We start from the raw sequence: 19,053 nt of genomic DNA, 5'->3' as shown, positions 1-19,053 counted from the left end.
TTTCGACTCCTCAGTCATTCCAATCTGTCCTGGGTTTTGTTTCTTGTCAAACCGATTTGTCTCCTCGATGGGGTTTTGAAGAATGGTCATGAGCCACTCCTCCATCTGCCATCGAAATGGGAAGACATTACTCAAACAATTGAATTTGGTGATAATTCTAAAGAGCAGGCAGGAAACACCAACAATCATTTAAGTGTGATTCTTGCATTTGCATTTTTCTCCTAGAGGAATACTAGTTATCGTTAGCTGGGAATGACTGAATGCAAATAACATTTCCACTAAAATTAAAGTATCCCTTCTTCAAAGTGAATCTACATATATTATAAGCAATGAAGTAGTTGATGTGCATTTATTTTTTATTGTTATGTGTTATGAGAAAAAAAAAAAAAAGAAATGTGGAATATAAAGGGAATGTAAAAGAAAGTTTTAAGAAAGAACAAAATCTTTAAAATAGCTAACTCCCTCCTTCCCATGCTGCTTGTCAAAACCTTCTTGATGATATCTGGCAAATATTTGAGAGTATAATCCAATGTACATTTTAGACTCATGTTTTACTTCACAAAGGGGAAGTTATGATTATAATAATATAAATATATTCTATCAGTCTGCATTAAAAGATCTACTTTACAATAAAAAGAATGCATAGCATGATATGTCAAACATTTAAAGTACTAAACCCCATTGTTCCAGTTTATGAAAAGCAGACAGGCTACATTGCCCATACATCTAAAAAAAGAAAGAAAAAGGAAAAAAAATAAAAATAAAAAATAAATCACTTAGATAGCTTACTTACATAACTTTCAAAACAGAAGTGAAATCAAAAGTTCTCTGTTTCCAAACTTGAGTGTTATCGTTCTTAAGTGTTAACTCTTCATATTCTGGAACATGTAGCCATTATCCTGTTTTCAGGTATTTCTACCTTACATTTACATTGTACACAATACCTAAAATGTTTTCAGTTTTGATGTTCCCTACCCTATGAATCCCACTTTAAAATTATCTGGAATACATCAGTATTAGTCAAGGCTCATGACGATTTTTAGCAAGAAACAGAATATATTTAGGCAAATCACCTATTAAAAGAGCAGCAGAGTTCTTTACGTTAGGCTAAGGTTTGGAGACAAATTAACTTTCTTCTTCATGATTAAAAATGTTTCTCAACCTATAAACCACATAGAAAGGATAGCCCAGGACAATCTAGTACAGAAGACATAGTGATGTGGACACAGACCACCTTTACATAACTGAACATGTGGCAAAAACAACACTCAAACTGTGAACACTGGAACAATGTGAAGGGAATCTGGCAATTTTCCTCTCCCGGGACCTATGGCATTCTCTTTCCCTCCAGCTTCAGTTTTCACTGTATTTAAGCAGAATTATTTACTTTTAAATTACTTCCAGATATTATTGACAAGCAATTGAACTACTTTTGATCTGGTTGGTAATCCTGACCCACCAGAAGGATTTTCCAGATACCAATACTATTTTTAAATAGTTCTGACACTCATCACATAAAAAATAATAATAATAATAATAATAATAATAAAAAAAAAACAAACCTATGCAAATACTTTAAAAAAAAAAATAAAAATTTAAAGCTAGAAATATTTCTTTTCTGTCTTGGGGACAGAGAAAGAAGTGACCTCCCTTTAAAGGAAAAGGGACTCTGCAAGTAACTGCTTCTTTATAATTTTGCAAAGTAATACCTTTCCAAAATAAGAGTGCAAAGACAAGAGAAGTGAATACTGAAATATACAGGAAATTTAGATCTTACACCACGTATTCAGAAAATATGGCTTGGTTAAATTAAATTGACATTGTTTTGCAACATAATGAATTAAAAAAATACACATTTTTCTGTGTACTAGCAACCCTCAACCAGGAGGGAAAGAAAACACAAATTAAGATCCAAGAGACTGACAATGCTACTTTGAAGGCAGGAAAAGTCCATGAATGTTATGACACGGCCTCACAAGAATTTAAGTTTCATTGTACCAAACCAGACTTCTTTTGTATATGTCAAACACAGTTTGCTAGGAAGAATTTTAATTTGCAATGAGAACAAACAAGACTCATTCTGACCAACAGCACTTTTAAAAAGTGTCCAACATAAAGCTTAAAAAGTAGAACATCATCGGGGATATAACTAGAGTGGCTCCCATGCTGTAAGATTTATGTAATCTGAACAAACATATTTCCTTACATATTAACATGTCAGTAACAAAGTGTTCAAGACAAAAGAATGGAAATCAGAGATGTCAGGGTAGTCTGTGAGAGCAGAGCTTTAAAACCCTGGCAATAATGACATCTTTGTGATAGGAAGGCAAGAGGGTAGGGGATCAGATGTCTAGGATCACGTTGCCGTTTGGTTTGTAACGTGCCTGTAAGTGATTAGGCCTGGTATGCCCTCGAGCTAAAATCACGGGAAACAGAGTGCCCAAAGCAATTTTATTTGAATGAAAATTAATCTCAAGTGATTCACAATACCTTTCACAAGCCACAATCCTGCCGTTTATGAAGTCTTCCTGTGTTTCATGTATTACAAATGAAGCTAGCTTCATCAGGGACTACACTCTAAATGAAGCAGGCACATCACTGTGACAAAACCCCAAATATAAAAATCATATCTAGAATTCCATAATTTCTAGAATAAAACCTTTCATATAGAGAAAAGATCATCATTTAAATGACCAATCTACACCCTGTCACCTTTACAAAACAGACCTAAATAAAGTAATTGATGTGTCCTAAGATCTCTTTCAAATTGCTCTAATGACAAACAAAATCAGGAAGTCCCTTCACATGAAAAAAAAAAAAAGATTAGTTATTGCTACTAATAATAAGGATTATTGCCTAACTGACTTAATTACACAGCTGAAGTTTCCAGGACTACTGTACTACATTCTGCTCTGATGTGGTGTATGGGGCTGAAAGAGGGCAAGGAACTTTGAGCTAGTAATCACCTTTTAACATTTTCCCCTATTTTCCAAGGTAGAAATTCTATCTAAAAAAAAAAAAAAAAAAAGATAAAATTTCATAATGAAAAAGAAAAAGAACCTATACCTACACATGTGTAACATGTATACACACATATATATACAAAACTGTTTTAGAAACATTACTTCAGTGACTACTGAATTTTGTGATTTACCAGTTACTTATAGTGCAACCCATTATAAGAAAAAATAAATGCTTTCACATCTTCTTTAGCTTTTTATAATGTTTTTACATTTATTATTGACTTTAATAGAATTACTCTAAAATATATAAGCATCCTATCATATAACAAAATAGTCTGGTTTTGAGTTATACAGAAAAAATACTTTGTTGGAGTATTGGATTGTCAAAACAAGACAAAATAAAACATATCACAAAAATATAAGGATGGCTTATTTGGAAATAACTGCATTGCTGTTACTAAGGTCCTTCCTGTTCAGACCAAAACAAACTGATGTTATCTTAAAAGTTGTCCCAATGCTTTTTTCAAAGCTTGAACCCAAGTGATGCAGGTAGAGCTGTGGCTCTTGGACTGTGTCATTTTACGTCTGTCCCAAGTGCAAACTGTATAGCAGAGGATAAGGTCTGTGGAACTAATAGGAAAACTGTTGCAGAATGAAGTATTTCATATTGCTGTTGCCACCTTTATGTATTTACTTCTAAAAACATAAAAGAAATTGCATGTTAAAGATCCTTACAAATCCCCTTGATTAAGTTCTAGGTAAAATTTAATCATATGTGTATCACAGGTATTTAGTATAAATACAAAATCCATCAAAATCACCTTTTATAGGTAACTGTTCATAAAACTCTACACTTCATATTATTTCCCTTACAGAAAAGTCTCAGAATGAAAACATAATCCTGAAATGTATTAAACACAGTTTTAAAGGAAAGCAAAGACATGCCTTCCTACAACAAAGTACCGGCAAATCAATGTCAACTTGGATAGATCTCTCCTCAGGCACTGCAGCTAAATCTAAACGTTATTGTGAACTGAACCCCATTGAAACTTACAGACACAGTCTAGAAATCCCTTTTCATACTTTGTTTCCATTGGCATTTCATGGACAAAGGCTTTTGTATAACTGGAGCAGAAAAAAAGAAGGAATAAACCACCAAATATCCTAAATTAACGGCATTCTTTAGTACTGCTACAGACTGAGGATTCCATTTCTTTCTTTGAAACTTCTCAAAACATCTCAGCTGTTGCAGAAATTATAAAATGGATCTATCATATAACCTAAGCTTTTTTTTTTTTTTTTCTCTGATTCTCCTATTCAAGTCTGTCTCTTGTGCAAGATTAATTTCTCCTGTATATCCCAGGACAAGAACCCTACATGAAGATTCAGCAAGTTCCATCATACTGAAGGTCCCCCTTACGTCTTAATGTTTCAGATGGAAGAGCACAACCCCTGGGGCACAGCCTTTCTCTTATGCAGTTCTTTTTTGCTGATTGACTTGAAGAACTCTAAAGATGCATACCTGAATTCTTCCACCCAGAAGAGCCAGACAGTTTACAGACTCATAAAGATGTTGTAAGAAATGAGTTAACATCCACAGAGTTCAAACATGGCTGTTATCGCTTCTGGCTCTCTGGGAATCCTGCCTCTGCCATCACCTCTGCTGTCCACATGAGCCTACCTATTTCTTCGTGTTTTTCCATTAAGCATTCCACCCCCTCTGTTTATCCTCCTGCTCCTTCTCTAGATGGGCTGCATGCATTTCTGTTTGCCTCTTCCACAGGGGCTGTTAACACCGGTCCTGCAAACTATTTGTCATAATTGGATCCCTCCTTCACAGAACCAGAGAGGGATGAGGCTGGAAGGGTTGCTGGTGGTCATCTGGTCCAAAGTCCTGCTTACATGCGGGCATCCAGCTCAACCAAGCAGGTTGCCAAGGCCCACATCCAGTCCTGTTCAGCACCTCCTCGCAAGTCTTATTTGCGACACACTGCTTCTGATTATCACTTCTTTGTTGCTCAGTGTGAATAAAGTTGATCACTTTTGGTTAAAATTAGGGAAAAGGTTTCTGTGTATGGTCATCAGATTTCAGCACTGCCTGTCAAACATATTCCATCTACCTATCATGCATCCAATGACTTCTCACAGCCACTACTAACCCTTAAACCATCTTCTGGTGGTCTCCCCCTGGGGACAGGATGAGCATTCAACAGCAGAAGCTCCAGCAGATGCAGAACTGGCAAGCAAAACTGGTAAGAAAGCATGAACTGTCGAACCTGAAGCACCAGGCTCCTCCTATTTCCTTTCTCATCCTCTTCAGCAGACAGGCTGCGGTTCCTCTTGTTTCCTCACATCCCTGCCACTGCTGCCACATCAGCTGGCACCCAGGAAGACAGCAGCTGGAACTGTGGAAGCGGCTGAAAGGAGTGAGGAGCAGATGGCAGCAGATCCCTGCCTGCTGCATGAGCACCACAAACAGCTGGCCAAGTTCCCTGGGTGGTGTCAGGTACCCCGAGCGCACAGCTCGCAGCTACGCCCTGACTCGAAAGCTTGTGGAGTTAATGAAACACATCCTGAACCTCCTGTACACAAGCGCAGCCGCAGATTTGGTGGGATCACATCTGCTCGTGCAGCTTTTGGATCGTCTTGGAACGAGCGTGAAGTGCTAACAGAAATGAGTAAACTCTGCGAGGCTCTGTCTCATGCTCCACCCCCAGGACAAAGCAACTGACAGAACTAACTAATTAACAAGAAAAACAACATATTGATTCCTGAAGAGGAATTCTACTCCAGGGTTTGATTCCCTCCCATGGATGCTACTGCACTTAGTCAAACCAGGAGCAAGGCAATTGTTGAGAAGGTTCTTCAGGAACCTTCATGATCCAAATCCTCCAGTTCAATAACTACTAACGTTATGGACCCAAATTTGAGAACTACTTTTGGCAGCGTGATTCTGTAAACTCTCAACGGTAATTTTACAAAGCACATCCAAAAGTCAAATATCTAGAATCACCTCATTTTTCAATTCCTTCAAGGATAATTAAAACAAGATTTAAAAATTCTATAAGCATACAGACTTGAGAAGATGAATCCCAGGGAACAGGGAACGGCCAGAAGAAGGAGAAAAGGCATTTGCCCTAAGCAATGAATATTATAAATCCACCTGTTGATGACAACTGGATTAAAATGGATAACTGTTGTGTCTGCACAGAAGAAATATCTGCCCATTAATCTGTTTAGCAGTGTAGACAGAATACTGAAAATTTTAAATGAATTTAAAATAACTAAGTATCTACGTTATTTCTTCCTTCCAGTATTGAACAGTTCTACTCCCTCCTAAATGTGAAACGGGACTACACTCTAAATATTGCTGTGAAAGCCCAACAGCACTTTTGCACATTTGGACGGCTGCCCCCGGAGTTTGGACCTGCCAATAAACAAGTTGCTCGGCTTTCATTTCAGCTGCCAAGTTCACACTTCTCAAACAGAATGCGGTGAACTTTAGTTCACATGCAACTTTTTTTTTTTTTTCTGGCTCCCCTTCTACTTATGCACTGTGCAAACGTTTAGCAATTCCTTGGAAGAGCTAAAAAAAAATTAATGTGACTCTTCATAATTATATGTTTCTTCTGGAAATCATTTTCTGGAAAAATTAATTTCTTTTGATTGTTATTCCTCATTTTCAAACTAAATGAATTCTAATTCAACAACAGAATTTAAGGAAGAGATCTTCCTTGGGTTGAGATATTTTTTCCCCTGCGTGTAGCCTGATAAAAATATAAGAGAGAAAAAAGGCCTTTTTATTTCTCTCATTCTAACATTACATGACTTGCACTGAAGTCCAACCCAGGCTATGGTGTCACGGGACACGGCATGCCGGCATATCAGTTCCCCATCGCCAAACGGATGCACTTTCACCCAGTTCCACCCTCCCTAATCACAGCAACAACCTCTCACCACTTATCTTCTCTCTAGCCCTTGAGGCAGTTTAATTGATAAAGATCAGAGGAAATATCTGAAGAAACAACTGAAACATTTTCTACCACATCATTTCTACAGCATATGATGTAGCATATACATTAATGACCAACATTGTTCACAACAGAGATTGTTATGCCTGTGAATCATAGAATCATTCAGGCTGGAAAAGACTTTTAAGATGATCTCGTCCAACCTTTAACCTAGTACTAATGTCCACCACTAGGCCATGCTACTAAGTTCTACATCTACACGTGATGTCCCAGTGTTTTAAATGTGTGATATTATTAGTAACAATCTTAAAAGAATCATTTCATTTTTTTCCCCCATAATTCACATTATTCACCAAGTAACTACAGGGACAGAGATTCCACGATCTTTCTGAGCAACACATTCATTAAAACACAGAAAATAAAGTACCCCTCACTGAAAAACTAAACAGAGAGAATGCGGAAGCATTGCAAATATTCCAAAACTAGCACTGCTGAAAGTTGTATTACACTCTTCTGTAGGACAGAACGAAAAGCAGAACATAAAAATTATAAAGGATCCAAATTCAGAAAAGTTAAAGCTGTAAACATCAGAGCAGGAAATCTCAGGTACATCTTCAGATTCTGATGCAAAGATATATCACTTTGCTCAAAAGAAAAATTAAGGCAGTTTCATCAGTGTAAGGAACATTTTACAACACAGCTGGGATCCCAAGGTAAGTCTTGGCCTAGATTTCAGACTGAATGCACAAACTTTTCACAAAGTTACGTAAGAATTTGATGAAAATCAGATTGCCATGAAAAAAAAATAAAAGTTTCTACATTAAAATCACTGTACTGTGACGTCCAGCTGTGGCAATGCCCAGATCAGTTCTCACTTCCAGAGTGTCATGACTGACTGGAGTATATATATTTTTTTAATTTTCAAGCTAAGAATAAATTTCATCCCCTAGTATCGGAGATATTAGCAATGTTCAGAAAAATGTTAACCTGACAACAACACAACAGAGAAAGAAAAATGTTCACCATCAGCAGAACTATGTATAAGCAACATAATATTCAAATATCCCTTATTTCAAATACTTAATGCATTAACACACATAAGGTATAATGTATATTATGTTGTATATATAATTACATATAATAATTACTATACATACAGTAATTCACATACTACCTGAAGCTACTTATTTCTTGGGAGAAAGACAAAGGATGAAGCAAACTCTCTAGAGCTACCCTGTAACAAAGCTCAACCTCGTGAATTTCTCTGGATTCTACTTTTTTTTTTTTTTTTATATAGAAAACCCAATGAACAATTACTTGGGTAAAAGGACACACTTGAGACTCTTGTATTATAATGCTAATTTATGAACCAGGCAGATAGAAAAATAGAGTGTTTTGGGAAGAATATTTAATCTCCCACAGGACAGGATTTAAATTCTCTTCTCTTGTTTAAAAAGCCTTTAACATAGTTATGCAAGTTATATATAATCCAGCCCTCTTCACTTACCTGAAGGCAATATAATTCCCCCAGGAATTTTTAAAGCATTACATTAACAAAACTTTATACCACATGTGCAAAAAAAAAAAAAAAAAAAAAAAGGAAGAAGAAAAAAATAAAAGATGTATTTAGCCTTACTTCTCCGTGTCTTAAAGGTGTAATAGCTCCTCTTGCTACTGCCATTCGGAACAACGTTTCTGTGGCCTGCATCAACAAACACACACAAATTAGATATTTTTTAAAAGTCAACCCAGCTCATGAAGATTTGTTTCAAATTTAACATTTTTTTAAATGTCAGCTACATTCAGCATTCATTTTACAACTTTGGTAAGTTATTTAGAAAAGTCTTCACAGGTTGGCAAAGGCTTATTACAAAGCAAGAGGTGATGATGAGACCAAAACCCTCAATAAAGGAACCACATGTTCCCTCCCCAGTCACTGCAGTGGTTACACAAGATTCTTCATAGACATCAGAGATGTTCAGCCCCAAATAATGGTCTTCCAGAGGTTGTCACAAGAAAGCAGGTTGCTAAGGGGAAAATAGGTGCATGGTATTTTACAAAACATGAAAGCAATTTATTTTTTTTAAGTGGCTGATTAATATTATAGCCTTAAATTAACAAACAACCAAGAGCACGATGAAACTCTCTTCCTTTGAAGTACCTGTGCTCCTGTTGACACCAGGAATTGTGGCATCATAAAACACAACGTTGTTCATGTGCAAAAGACAGGGAACACAACACTGGGGAAATCTGTAATTAGGTCAGGCTTTAGTTAGGTTGCATGTGTTCCTGTGCTAGTTGTCCCATCCTTTGTTTAATTTGGTGGGACACTGAACACATAGTTCTGGCATAACCATCGACTACTGACTCGTAATTCAGGCAGTAATACAAAATGATAGGTTCTGTATCACATTTCATTCTGATACAAAAACTCAACCCATCAACACAACTGCAACATGCAAAGAATGATTTCTATAAATGACCAGTATTTCTGTTGATTTCTCAACTTTGGTTTTAAAGTACAAGTATGCCAAATTGCCATGTTGTTATATTTACAAGCTGGTTGGGAAAAGGAGCGAAAGAATCCACTGGTTACATAAAAACGTGGATTGGCACATCAGTATACACAAGAATAGATTTGTTTCAAAGAGCTGTTTCCATAGCAAGCAGAGAAGCAGGTTTCAATTTCAGCTGCAATGAAACATGTTTTTAATATCTGTTTCTAATAAAAAAAATTACTCTAACATTTAGGGATCTATGTTAAAAAGTAATGATCAGGCTGTTTGAAAAAAATGCTTTTAAAGTTTTAGCAGCAGTAGTATCTGACTGTCTTTCAAAATAGCAATTTAAAAAATTAAGCAGCTCAATGCTTATGTGACTGCAAGATTTGGGGGTGCAGGCTGCAGTCCTACAAGACAGCTGTATCTCAACAAATATGGTACCAAAGACATCTACTGAGATTAATTCCTCGGTCTTTCCAGGTGCAGATTAGGTAGGTTTTACCTTTTTACCCCCATGTGGGGCAGTGCCCGAGTGGGGCTCTTCTTCCCAAACCTTTATCCTCTGAGAGGTGAAGTGAACCTCATACAACCTTTTGTGTTTCCCCAAATTGGTTTCTTTTATCAGCTCTTCCCACCAACGTTTTTAAGGATGTTTCAACCGAATTGAGCATTCTGTCAATACAGCTAAGCTCCTTTTGTTTCTTTTGAAAACCACTGGGGTGTGTGACTTTCTTTTCACATCTCCTAGTATAAGATCTCTCTTAATACTCTTGTACTCCCATAGCTCATGCCAGATGTCAAAACCATTCAGAAACAAGGAAAGAAAAAAAAAAAAAAAAGAAAAGAAAAAACACAAAAATCCAAGAGAAAGCTTAGAGAAGTTACATCGTTCAAAAGGATAATGATCAGACCCAGGCTTCTCAAAACTCTAACATCACACAAACGGATGATTACATTGATCAGGCTAGGAAAAGGCTGCCAGTCTTAAAATGGGAACTTATGTGTAACACTTCCATTTTGGACAAACTCCCGCAACGTCTTCCATTTCCAGCTTTCTCCTCGGCAAACCACAGAAAACAGAGACCGCTGGGGCCATCGGTTGGCCAGGAGCACGTTGCCCAGGGCTTGATCAACCACACGTTGACCGACTCCAGGGATGGAGGCCCTGCTGCCTCCCTGATCAACATGTTCCAGTATTGCACAACTGACTTTTCACTGGCAAGTCCCAGAAAAACTGCCATTTACAGCTGATCTGCAGAGATTTTCCAGAGAAGCACAGCCTAATTCCCCAAATTCTCTATCAGGAGTGGAAATGCTTCACGTCAGCTGAGCAGCAAGCTGGCCTCCCTCCTCTGGTTTCCGGCTGCGACAAGACAAGCCACGTTTAAATCCCGAAACGCAAAGCACCCTGCTGCCACTCAACCTGTACAGGTTGAACATGGAGGAATAAACACAGAGATGGAGAAGGGAAAAGGAGATTTGGACAAGGGATTAGAGGAGTAAAGGGGGACTGGGGCAAGGAAGCTCCTAAACCCAAGACATATACTGGGAAGTGGAAGTCAAATGAAATTGATAATTTAGAGAAATATCAGCTAGGTAAGGTGCTAAAAACAAGAACGTTATTCCATCACCTAAGCTTAAACCTTACATTTACCCCCCTATTTATTTATTTTTTTGAAACGGTAAATTCAGTCACGCTTAATGCTTCATAAAGAATAAAGGGAAAACAGCTACAAGAATGAAGGAAGGGTCCTACAACATCAGGGAAAAAAAAAAAAAAAAAAAAAAAAAAACATGCTCCCACACTCACCTTGCATCCTTTCTGAAATTCCTCACGAGATAACATCTTGCTAATAGTGTAAGGATCCTTACAGGTCATTACATCAATTTTGGCTAAAAACCCAGCTCACTGAACACATCTTGTCTTGTACACTCTTAGTTTTTAATTTCAAATCTACCAAAGTTATCGGTATGACAAGAGCCAATGTTCATGCAGCATAAAATTCAGGTACAATTTGTTTTGATTTTGACGAAGCTCATGTCCACAGAGCACAAACTTTAAAGAAATGGACCTTCCATTTCAATACACTCAACGCTTACATATAATTACATATATATGAAAAAAGCATGCAGAGTACTGCTCTGTCAGAAATTAACCTCTCAACAAAGGCTACCAAATAATTTCTTGGATGACTTCAGAAACAGATTTCTACTGGAAAAAATTAGCACACTTTTAGGCATCAGGTCAGAACTGCCCTTCTGCCCCCGCTGAACTCTTCTCATGGCTCTTCTGGTTCATAATTCACAGTATCCTTGATCAGGGATACCCTCAGCTTTATGCCATTTAGAGTAAGTTTAATTACTTGGTTGTAATGTCAGCATTTTTGCTGACATTTTTGCATTTATGACACACTTTTCCACTACCTACCAAGTTTCTACATATAATTGCACTTATTCCCTCTTAATTTAAAAATACAGCATTCATGGTGTCAATTTTTTATGCTGAAAATATTAAAATAATCTTCTGTTTTATGTTAGGATTTGTAACTCCAACCATGAAATACAACCAACTGGAGATAGGATTTATCTTCATGTCAGATAACTAATTAAAGAGACAAAACTGTCCATTTAAGAAATATGAATACTATTCCCACAGAAACAGTCAACTGGGAATTTAAATCACTTTTAATTGTCTCTATCTCTGTTAGCATTAAGTATTCCATTAGTAATCAGATTTTTATGAAGCTGTAAAAAGTTTATATTTATTTTCATTGAATTCACTGGGAATAAGCCCTAAATAAGAATCATTACAGGCTTAGGCAGTGACTTTCGATACTTCTATTCAGAGGCATGAGTCAGAGGTCCATAAGAAAGAAAATCATCAACAGATGGTTTTAGTGATCTCAGTGTGAAATGAATGTGTTGCCAAGCTGATAGTTGCCGAATCCTAAAACTGTACTTTAAGGAATGCACACTGTGTCAGATTGTATGTGAGGTGAGATGGCAGCCTGACGTATCCTGCCACTCCATAATGTCTCGTAACTTCTAATGTCATCGATTGACAAAGATGTGCTCCCCCTCAAACAAAGCAGTCATTTCTCTTCAAACTCCTTGCAGTTGGGTTTAAAAAAAAAAAGAGAAACTGCTTGTGTGAATCAGAACTGAAGTGGAAAATAATTGTGCATTATTGATGGAAATTGTAGGAGAAACAACAAGAAAAGCAGTATTTTTGATTCCAGATGTTTTGAATTTTCTAGGTATTCACAAAAATAAAATGGTCTCACAATACTTCATCAAAATAGTTACTGTTTTTACCAAACTTAAAATTGCAAATACCAGCAGTGCAGGGGACTGCTAAAGCACATTAATTTTAGAACTACATGCTTCACATGCTATTAATTACCTGGCAAATTTTGGCATCTACTTCTACACTTGCATTCAGAAAAATAAAATAAAAAAATTAATTACGTTTAAAGATATGTTCTGAACTGCACAGATCTTTGGAAGTCATTCACAGCAATTTACAGATTTAATTAGAATGGCAATGGTGCAATTTGTTTTAAGAACAAAAATACAAAAATGGATAGAATAACACAAAAGACTTTTTTTCACTCCTATTAAGTTTGCTGATCTTGGCTTCAAATAGCTGGCTCACAGCTCTGGCCTTTAAAATTTGTGTTTGTTCTCAAAAAGCAAATGACATTAAAAAAAGGTTCACAACAGTCTATCCAAAATCATCAATAACATTTTTCAACTCGATTACATATTGCAAATGAACTATTGTTGCAGCCCTTTTTAGCTGAGCATCACACAGCTTTCGAAAACAAGCACAAGTGTTACAAAAAAGAGGAGGGATTTGGTAAGATGCAGCAGCAATAATGAATAGGACAATGCTCAAGAAGCTTCTGAAATATTTTTTTTTCTCATTTCTTTCCCCAAAAATTCAAATGAAGGGCAACCTACTAGATCTAAACCTTATTCCAGATGATTTGTATTTAACTTAACTGATTAGCTTATTTATGGCTATGACATTTGATGAAAAGCACGGCAATAAAGTTCTTTCCTCTTAGTCATCAGCAGATCAAATCACTTCTTACCTTTACCTGCTATGCAGGCAACTAAAATATGAACCCTATGAAACAAACTGCACAACTTGAGCTCTGTGATAAAGGATATTTTATAGAGATTTTGACAGCTTTGCACTTGTTTTCTGAAATTTCTCTAACTTGTCAGCTTTTACAATGTGGGGTCCCAGAGGAGGAGCTGCACCAGCATCCTTTCACATCGTGCTTTCCTTTGCTTTCTTGTATGACTTTGTGCAACTTTATAAGATGGAAAATACAATTCTAGTATTTAATGCTGTGTTTTTCTGCCTGCCCCAAAGGAAAAGAAAGATGCAAAAAGGGACGCAAAGACACTTATCTGTGATGTGCACAAGCCCCAGCAATTACCAATTCGAGGGACGCACAAGAGAAGGGGCAAGTCTGCTGTAATTTATAGGGGAGGGAGGAAGCCCATCTCAAAGATTAGAGGACAGAAAGGAAATACAGTACGCACTTAGCCATGTATCTTATACAACTGAAGTACTAACTAGAAATGGTTCTCCCTCCTCAAGTAATAGAAGAACATTATTTCTCTTACCAGACAATTGAGGTTTCGTAAAACTCATCAATAACACTGCATATATAATCCAGTATTAAAACTAACAAGATTAACTGCATAGGTAGCTTAGAATATTTGCAGAATAGTGGTCTAAACAGAGATGCAAAATTAACACACAAAGTCCTGATCAGTTCAATACCATTTCCATTACATTGCCAAATTCCATTTGCTCATTGAATTAAATCCATACTTTAAGACTCTTCAGGTACTAAGATACCCTAAATACCCTTCCTAATTAAACTACCCTCATCTTCATGGTGTCCAAAAAGTAATATATGTCATGGTGACACTGCAGCCAGTTAGCTATCAGCTGAGAGCACAGCACTTCTATTTCAGCAGCGTCCAAGAGACACCACTGTAGGGGTCTTGCACTAAAACTCGTTTCTTTCTTCCACACTCACTGTTAAAACCAGTTTGCATTTTGCAAGCAAAAATGCAATTTTTTCTTTACTATCAGACCAAGAAGGCCGATGGCAAGCCTGAAAGCAGAGCAAACTACAAAATCCACTTTGCAGTTGGCTTTCACTGCGAGAACACCCCTTGCTGCTGACCAGCTCACAGATCTCAGCCTCTCTGAGAAGAGCTGTAAACCTTCCAGCTGCAGAACACACACGGAACAAGTGAACCAAGTGCAAAAATAATCAAGCGTTACTCGCTGCCAAGAGTATGAAATAAAAGCATTATTATTTATTTATCTTAATCGGAACCCAGTAGTCTGCAGTTGTGGTATTTGCAACTTTTTACAAGATAATTTTTTCTTCTCCTGACTTCTCTACCCATTCTTCTCCCTTTCCTTCCTCCCACCCTCCTCCCAATGAAAGCAGCAATGCTTGGTATTTAATTGGGATTCCTGGTCCCAGTCTGTAACTGACTTTTACCTCTTCTTGTGTTCTCCACACAAAGGAGTGAACTTCTCAACTCTCTCAAAAGCTGCAATTATAAATAATTAAATATCAGGTAACCACATATATGTATATACACACACACACAGCAGTATAATGCTGGAATTACCCATAAAATAGGCCAGCAGCCAGTCTGGGAAACTAGAGAAGTAGGGTATTTGAGCTCTTCTGCCTTGACAGAAATGCCAGAGAAAGGAGTCCCAGAACTGGCACGGAGCTGAGGTTTCTGGATCTGAGACACAAAGCACTGAAGCCAGCTGAATCTTCCTCCTCCGCAATCACAGCTCAGACAGATGGAAAATAACCGCACGCCATCCTGCAGAAAGCACCTGACAACTGTCAGAAATGGCTTTGACTAGTAACGTTGTCAGATGGAATAAAAGATAAGAGCTGAAAGACCACCCCGGCCAGGCACAGGAATGACAGACATGCCCAGAGAACGGGGACACACTGCCTTCACCCCCCAGCTGCATTTGCCTCCAACGCCATATACTTAAATACAGAATCATGGAATTGTAGGGGTTGGAAGGGACCTCAAGAGATCGTCGGGTCTGACCCCCCTGCCAAAGCAGGTTCCCTAGAGCAGGTTGCCCATGTAGGTGTCCAGACGGGCCTTGAATATCTCCAGAGAAGGAGACTCTCATACAACTGCCTGTCAGTTCGCTTTTGCTCCTTGCTGCAACTTTTTAACATGTTTAGCAGCCCCGCTGGTCAGCAAAGCACTAGAGAACATCACCATGAAATAAAGCAGATGCATGAAAAGGATGGCTGTACAACATGGAAATGAGCACTGGGATGTTCCTGTGGAATTAGTTCCCAATCGGCCATAAATGAATGAAGTCAAATTCTTCCATGGTACAAGTAAAAGCTGACTTTCGTGATCCACCGGCAGATGCTCATTGAGTTGCTGGGACAACTGAGCAAATCCAGACTCCTGATCCTCAGTCTTTGCTCTAATTCCTGAAAAAAATAGCTGAAATTTAAGCACTGGATGACACAGGATGCTACAGCAGCTGTGGATCTTGTAACATTGACATTTTTAAGTTTCACTACTTTTTAGTTACTTTTTTAGTAACCGCTAAATTAAAGTTGTCTAAATATATAGTGCTCATTACTTCATTTTTTCCAAGTGCGTATTCTGGAATTCCAGATTCATTTAAATACACTCATTTACAGTTCCTTTATCTGCCTTTATTGACCAGAATTTCTTGTTAGCTTGAATTCTGAGTGGGTTCAATTCAGTGCGTTTGCTACAAGCTTTACAAGATTTATGTTTTATGTGTTTCACAACCGTAGTCCATTTTTTTCTTTAGGGGATTACCTCATCTTTTACATTTCCCAACTGGTAGCAATTTTAAGTAGCATCTCTTAGTTTTTGCAAACAGGAAAAAAAAAAAAAAAAAAAAAGTATTTGTCTCAATTGTTTTCCTTCTATGTATTGTAATTTACCCAAGAATTTATGAGTTAAACTAATACAAACCTAATCCAAAAAACATTTTCAAACTAGTGATTTATCATCACCATGCAGTAAACAATAAGTATTATAGACTGCATCTACTTTGGATGAGACATTCAACTCATTTACCAATCTTATTGTTTAAACATGTGTATGTCATATAATCTTTCCAAGCTAATTAGAAACAGGACACATAGGTTAATGCTATTTTATTCTGGGGGCAGCACATAAAAATGCGTGTCCTCTCTGTCTATAAGAGTTTAACTGGTGTTGGGCAGCAGCTAAATGGGTTTCAATGAAGGGCAAGTATATTGCAGAGATGACCCATCACAAAATTAATTGGTGTGATTTTATTATTCACATGCTGTTGTCCACAGTAATTAAATAAAAACAAAATGCTGATTGCAACTGATTAAAACCAATTCAAATAATCAACAAGGAATTTCAGAAGTCAGTTTCAGTACATATTATACAGAAAACAGCAACTAATACTTTACTTGCATAATGCCATATTCTGCATCATTTTAAAACTTTTTTTTTCTTTTAAAGAGAGATACAAATTTCAGGGCTTAGAGCAATACTTTGAGTGCTGGCAGCAGTGCTGGTCAACCTCTTCCTGTTCTTGAGGAAAACCAAGTATTTGACCAACAGAAGCACAAGTAGAAACCTTCATTTATAGGCTGCACAATGCTCAAAAAAAGCCTGCTATGAGCTTGCAACTGAAGGTGTTTCAGATAAAGTGAACAGGCAAGATTGCTTCTTCCAAAGCATCTTCAACTGGAAGCATCTTCCGAAGCATCTTCTACTGGAAGACCAGTAACTGGTAACTCTGGGCTTTAAGGCTTCTCTTCCAAGTGGTGTGGGGCCCAAAGCACACCACACTTGCAGACTGTTCTCTTTTTCAAGAAAGGCAAAGTCTGTGATCAGAAGACCGATCTGACCGATTGCATTAACCAATCTGATCAACTGTTAGAAATCTTTCCTTTCTGTCTCCATCATGCCAGAGCTGGATACTTCTCTCTCCCACTCTTGGAATACTGTCCATCCACCAAAGCTACCTGGAGGAGGACTCCCCTCTGCTGAGCACTGGGACGGAGCTTATAAACCAAACTTTGTAGTGGGCAAAACTGCCTCCAGCAAGCTGAATTACTAAAACGTCCTTAAAATCAAGGCATTGGCCAGACTCAGACTCTACAAGGATAAAGTTGGCTACAATCTCCATTTCCTGAAATGTGAGGCAGGTCCCAAAAAGTCTTTGGTCAAGCCTGCTCAACAGCACTGCAACGGCCCAAATCACTGCCTTGAACTGTCTTCAACCTTACGAAAAACTCATACCCAGTGTAAAATGAGCTCGTAATTGCCCACTAGCTTTCTAACCATAACAATACTTGGACATGCTTTCATTTAAGGGAGAAAATTTAGCTTACAGTAACACAAAAGCTGTAGGACTTGATTCTTATTATCACACATCAATTCTCACACCGAAGGTTAGCCTTGGATAAAATTTGGATGGCTGGTGCAGATAGTGCTGTGGCGATCAATGCCAGATCTGTAAAAACCCTACTTCACTTTCTATAAAATTCAGAGAGCAAACTGTAAGCAAAGCAAGAAGAAACACAAAAGATAACTGGTAAAACAGGAAAGTCTACACAAAAGACCAGGATTCTAACTTTTCTTCCTCCTGTCAGATACCAGACATGACAACTAAAATACCGAGGATTTTCCTGTAAACAAAGACATTGTGGTCTTCTCTATCCAGGGTAGGAAATCAAGAGGTCCAGAAACCCACTACTGATTGTACTACCGTGTTAATTCCTCCTTAAATAGACTAATAATATTTATCACCTCCTAAAGTAACAAAGGATATTATTTTTTTTTTTCATCCATTGACTTGAGAACGTGCAGACCACTAAAATTTCAATATGCTCAAAAACATACACCAGCAGATTCAGAAAGAGTGAAGGGCAAATAGAACCACAGAATATTCTGAGCTGGAAGGGACACACAAGGATCATCGAGTCCAACTCCTATCTCCACACAGCACACCCGAAAGCAGAACCTATGGCTGAAAGCATTGTCCAAACACTTCTTGAACTCCAGCAGGCTCAGTGCTGCGATCACTGCCCTGAGCAGGCTGTCCTAGTGCCTGACAACGCTCTCAGTGAAGAACCTTTCCCTAACACCCAGCCTGACCCTCCCCTGTCCCAGCTCCATGCTGTTCCCTCAGGACCTGTCGCTGTCCCCAGAGAGCAAAGCTCAGCTCCTGCTCCTCTGCTCCCCTCGTGAGGGAGCTGCAGGCCACCATGAGGCCTCCCCTTGGCCTGCTCTGGGCTGAACAAACGAAGGGACCTCAGGTGCTCCTCATACACCTTCCCCATCTTTGTAGCCCTCCTCTGGACATGCTCTAATAGTTTTATGTCCTTTTTATACTGTGGTTCCCAAACCTGCACACAGTACTCAAGGTGAGGCCTCTGCCCTCGAGGGAGTCAACAGCTCCTCCCAATTTAGTATCACTCACAAACTTACTTAGCATGCATTTGAGTCCTGCATCCAGATCATTTACAGAAATATTGACGGGAACTGGCCCCAGAATAGAGC

The 19,053-nt window shown here is 38.1% G+C and overlaps 1 protein-coding gene across 1 annotated transcript in view; it reads right to left on the bottom strand.

The window, feature by feature from the left end:
- TMEM135 (transmembrane protein 135) overlaps nt 1–19,053 on the bottom strand; it is a 176,775-nt gene that overhangs the window by 91,677 nt on the left and 66,045 nt on the right. The window contains exon 5 of the mRNA XM_082772953.1: nt 8,571–8,636. Within this exon, the coding sequence (XP_082629079.1) occupies nt 8,571–8,636 (66 nt within the window). The remainder of the gene's footprint in view (nt 1–8,570; nt 8,637–19,053) is intronic.

The sequence above is a fragment of the Aythya marila genome (genome assembly GCF_965140915.1).
Source record: "Aythya marila genome assembly, chromosome: 1".
Classification (NCBI taxonomy): domain Eukaryota; kingdom Metazoa; phylum Chordata; class Aves; order Anseriformes; family Anatidae; genus Aythya; species Aythya marila.
The sequence above is the reverse complement of the archived record's forward strand: the minus strand, read 5'-3'. Positions and strand labels throughout refer to the sequence as shown.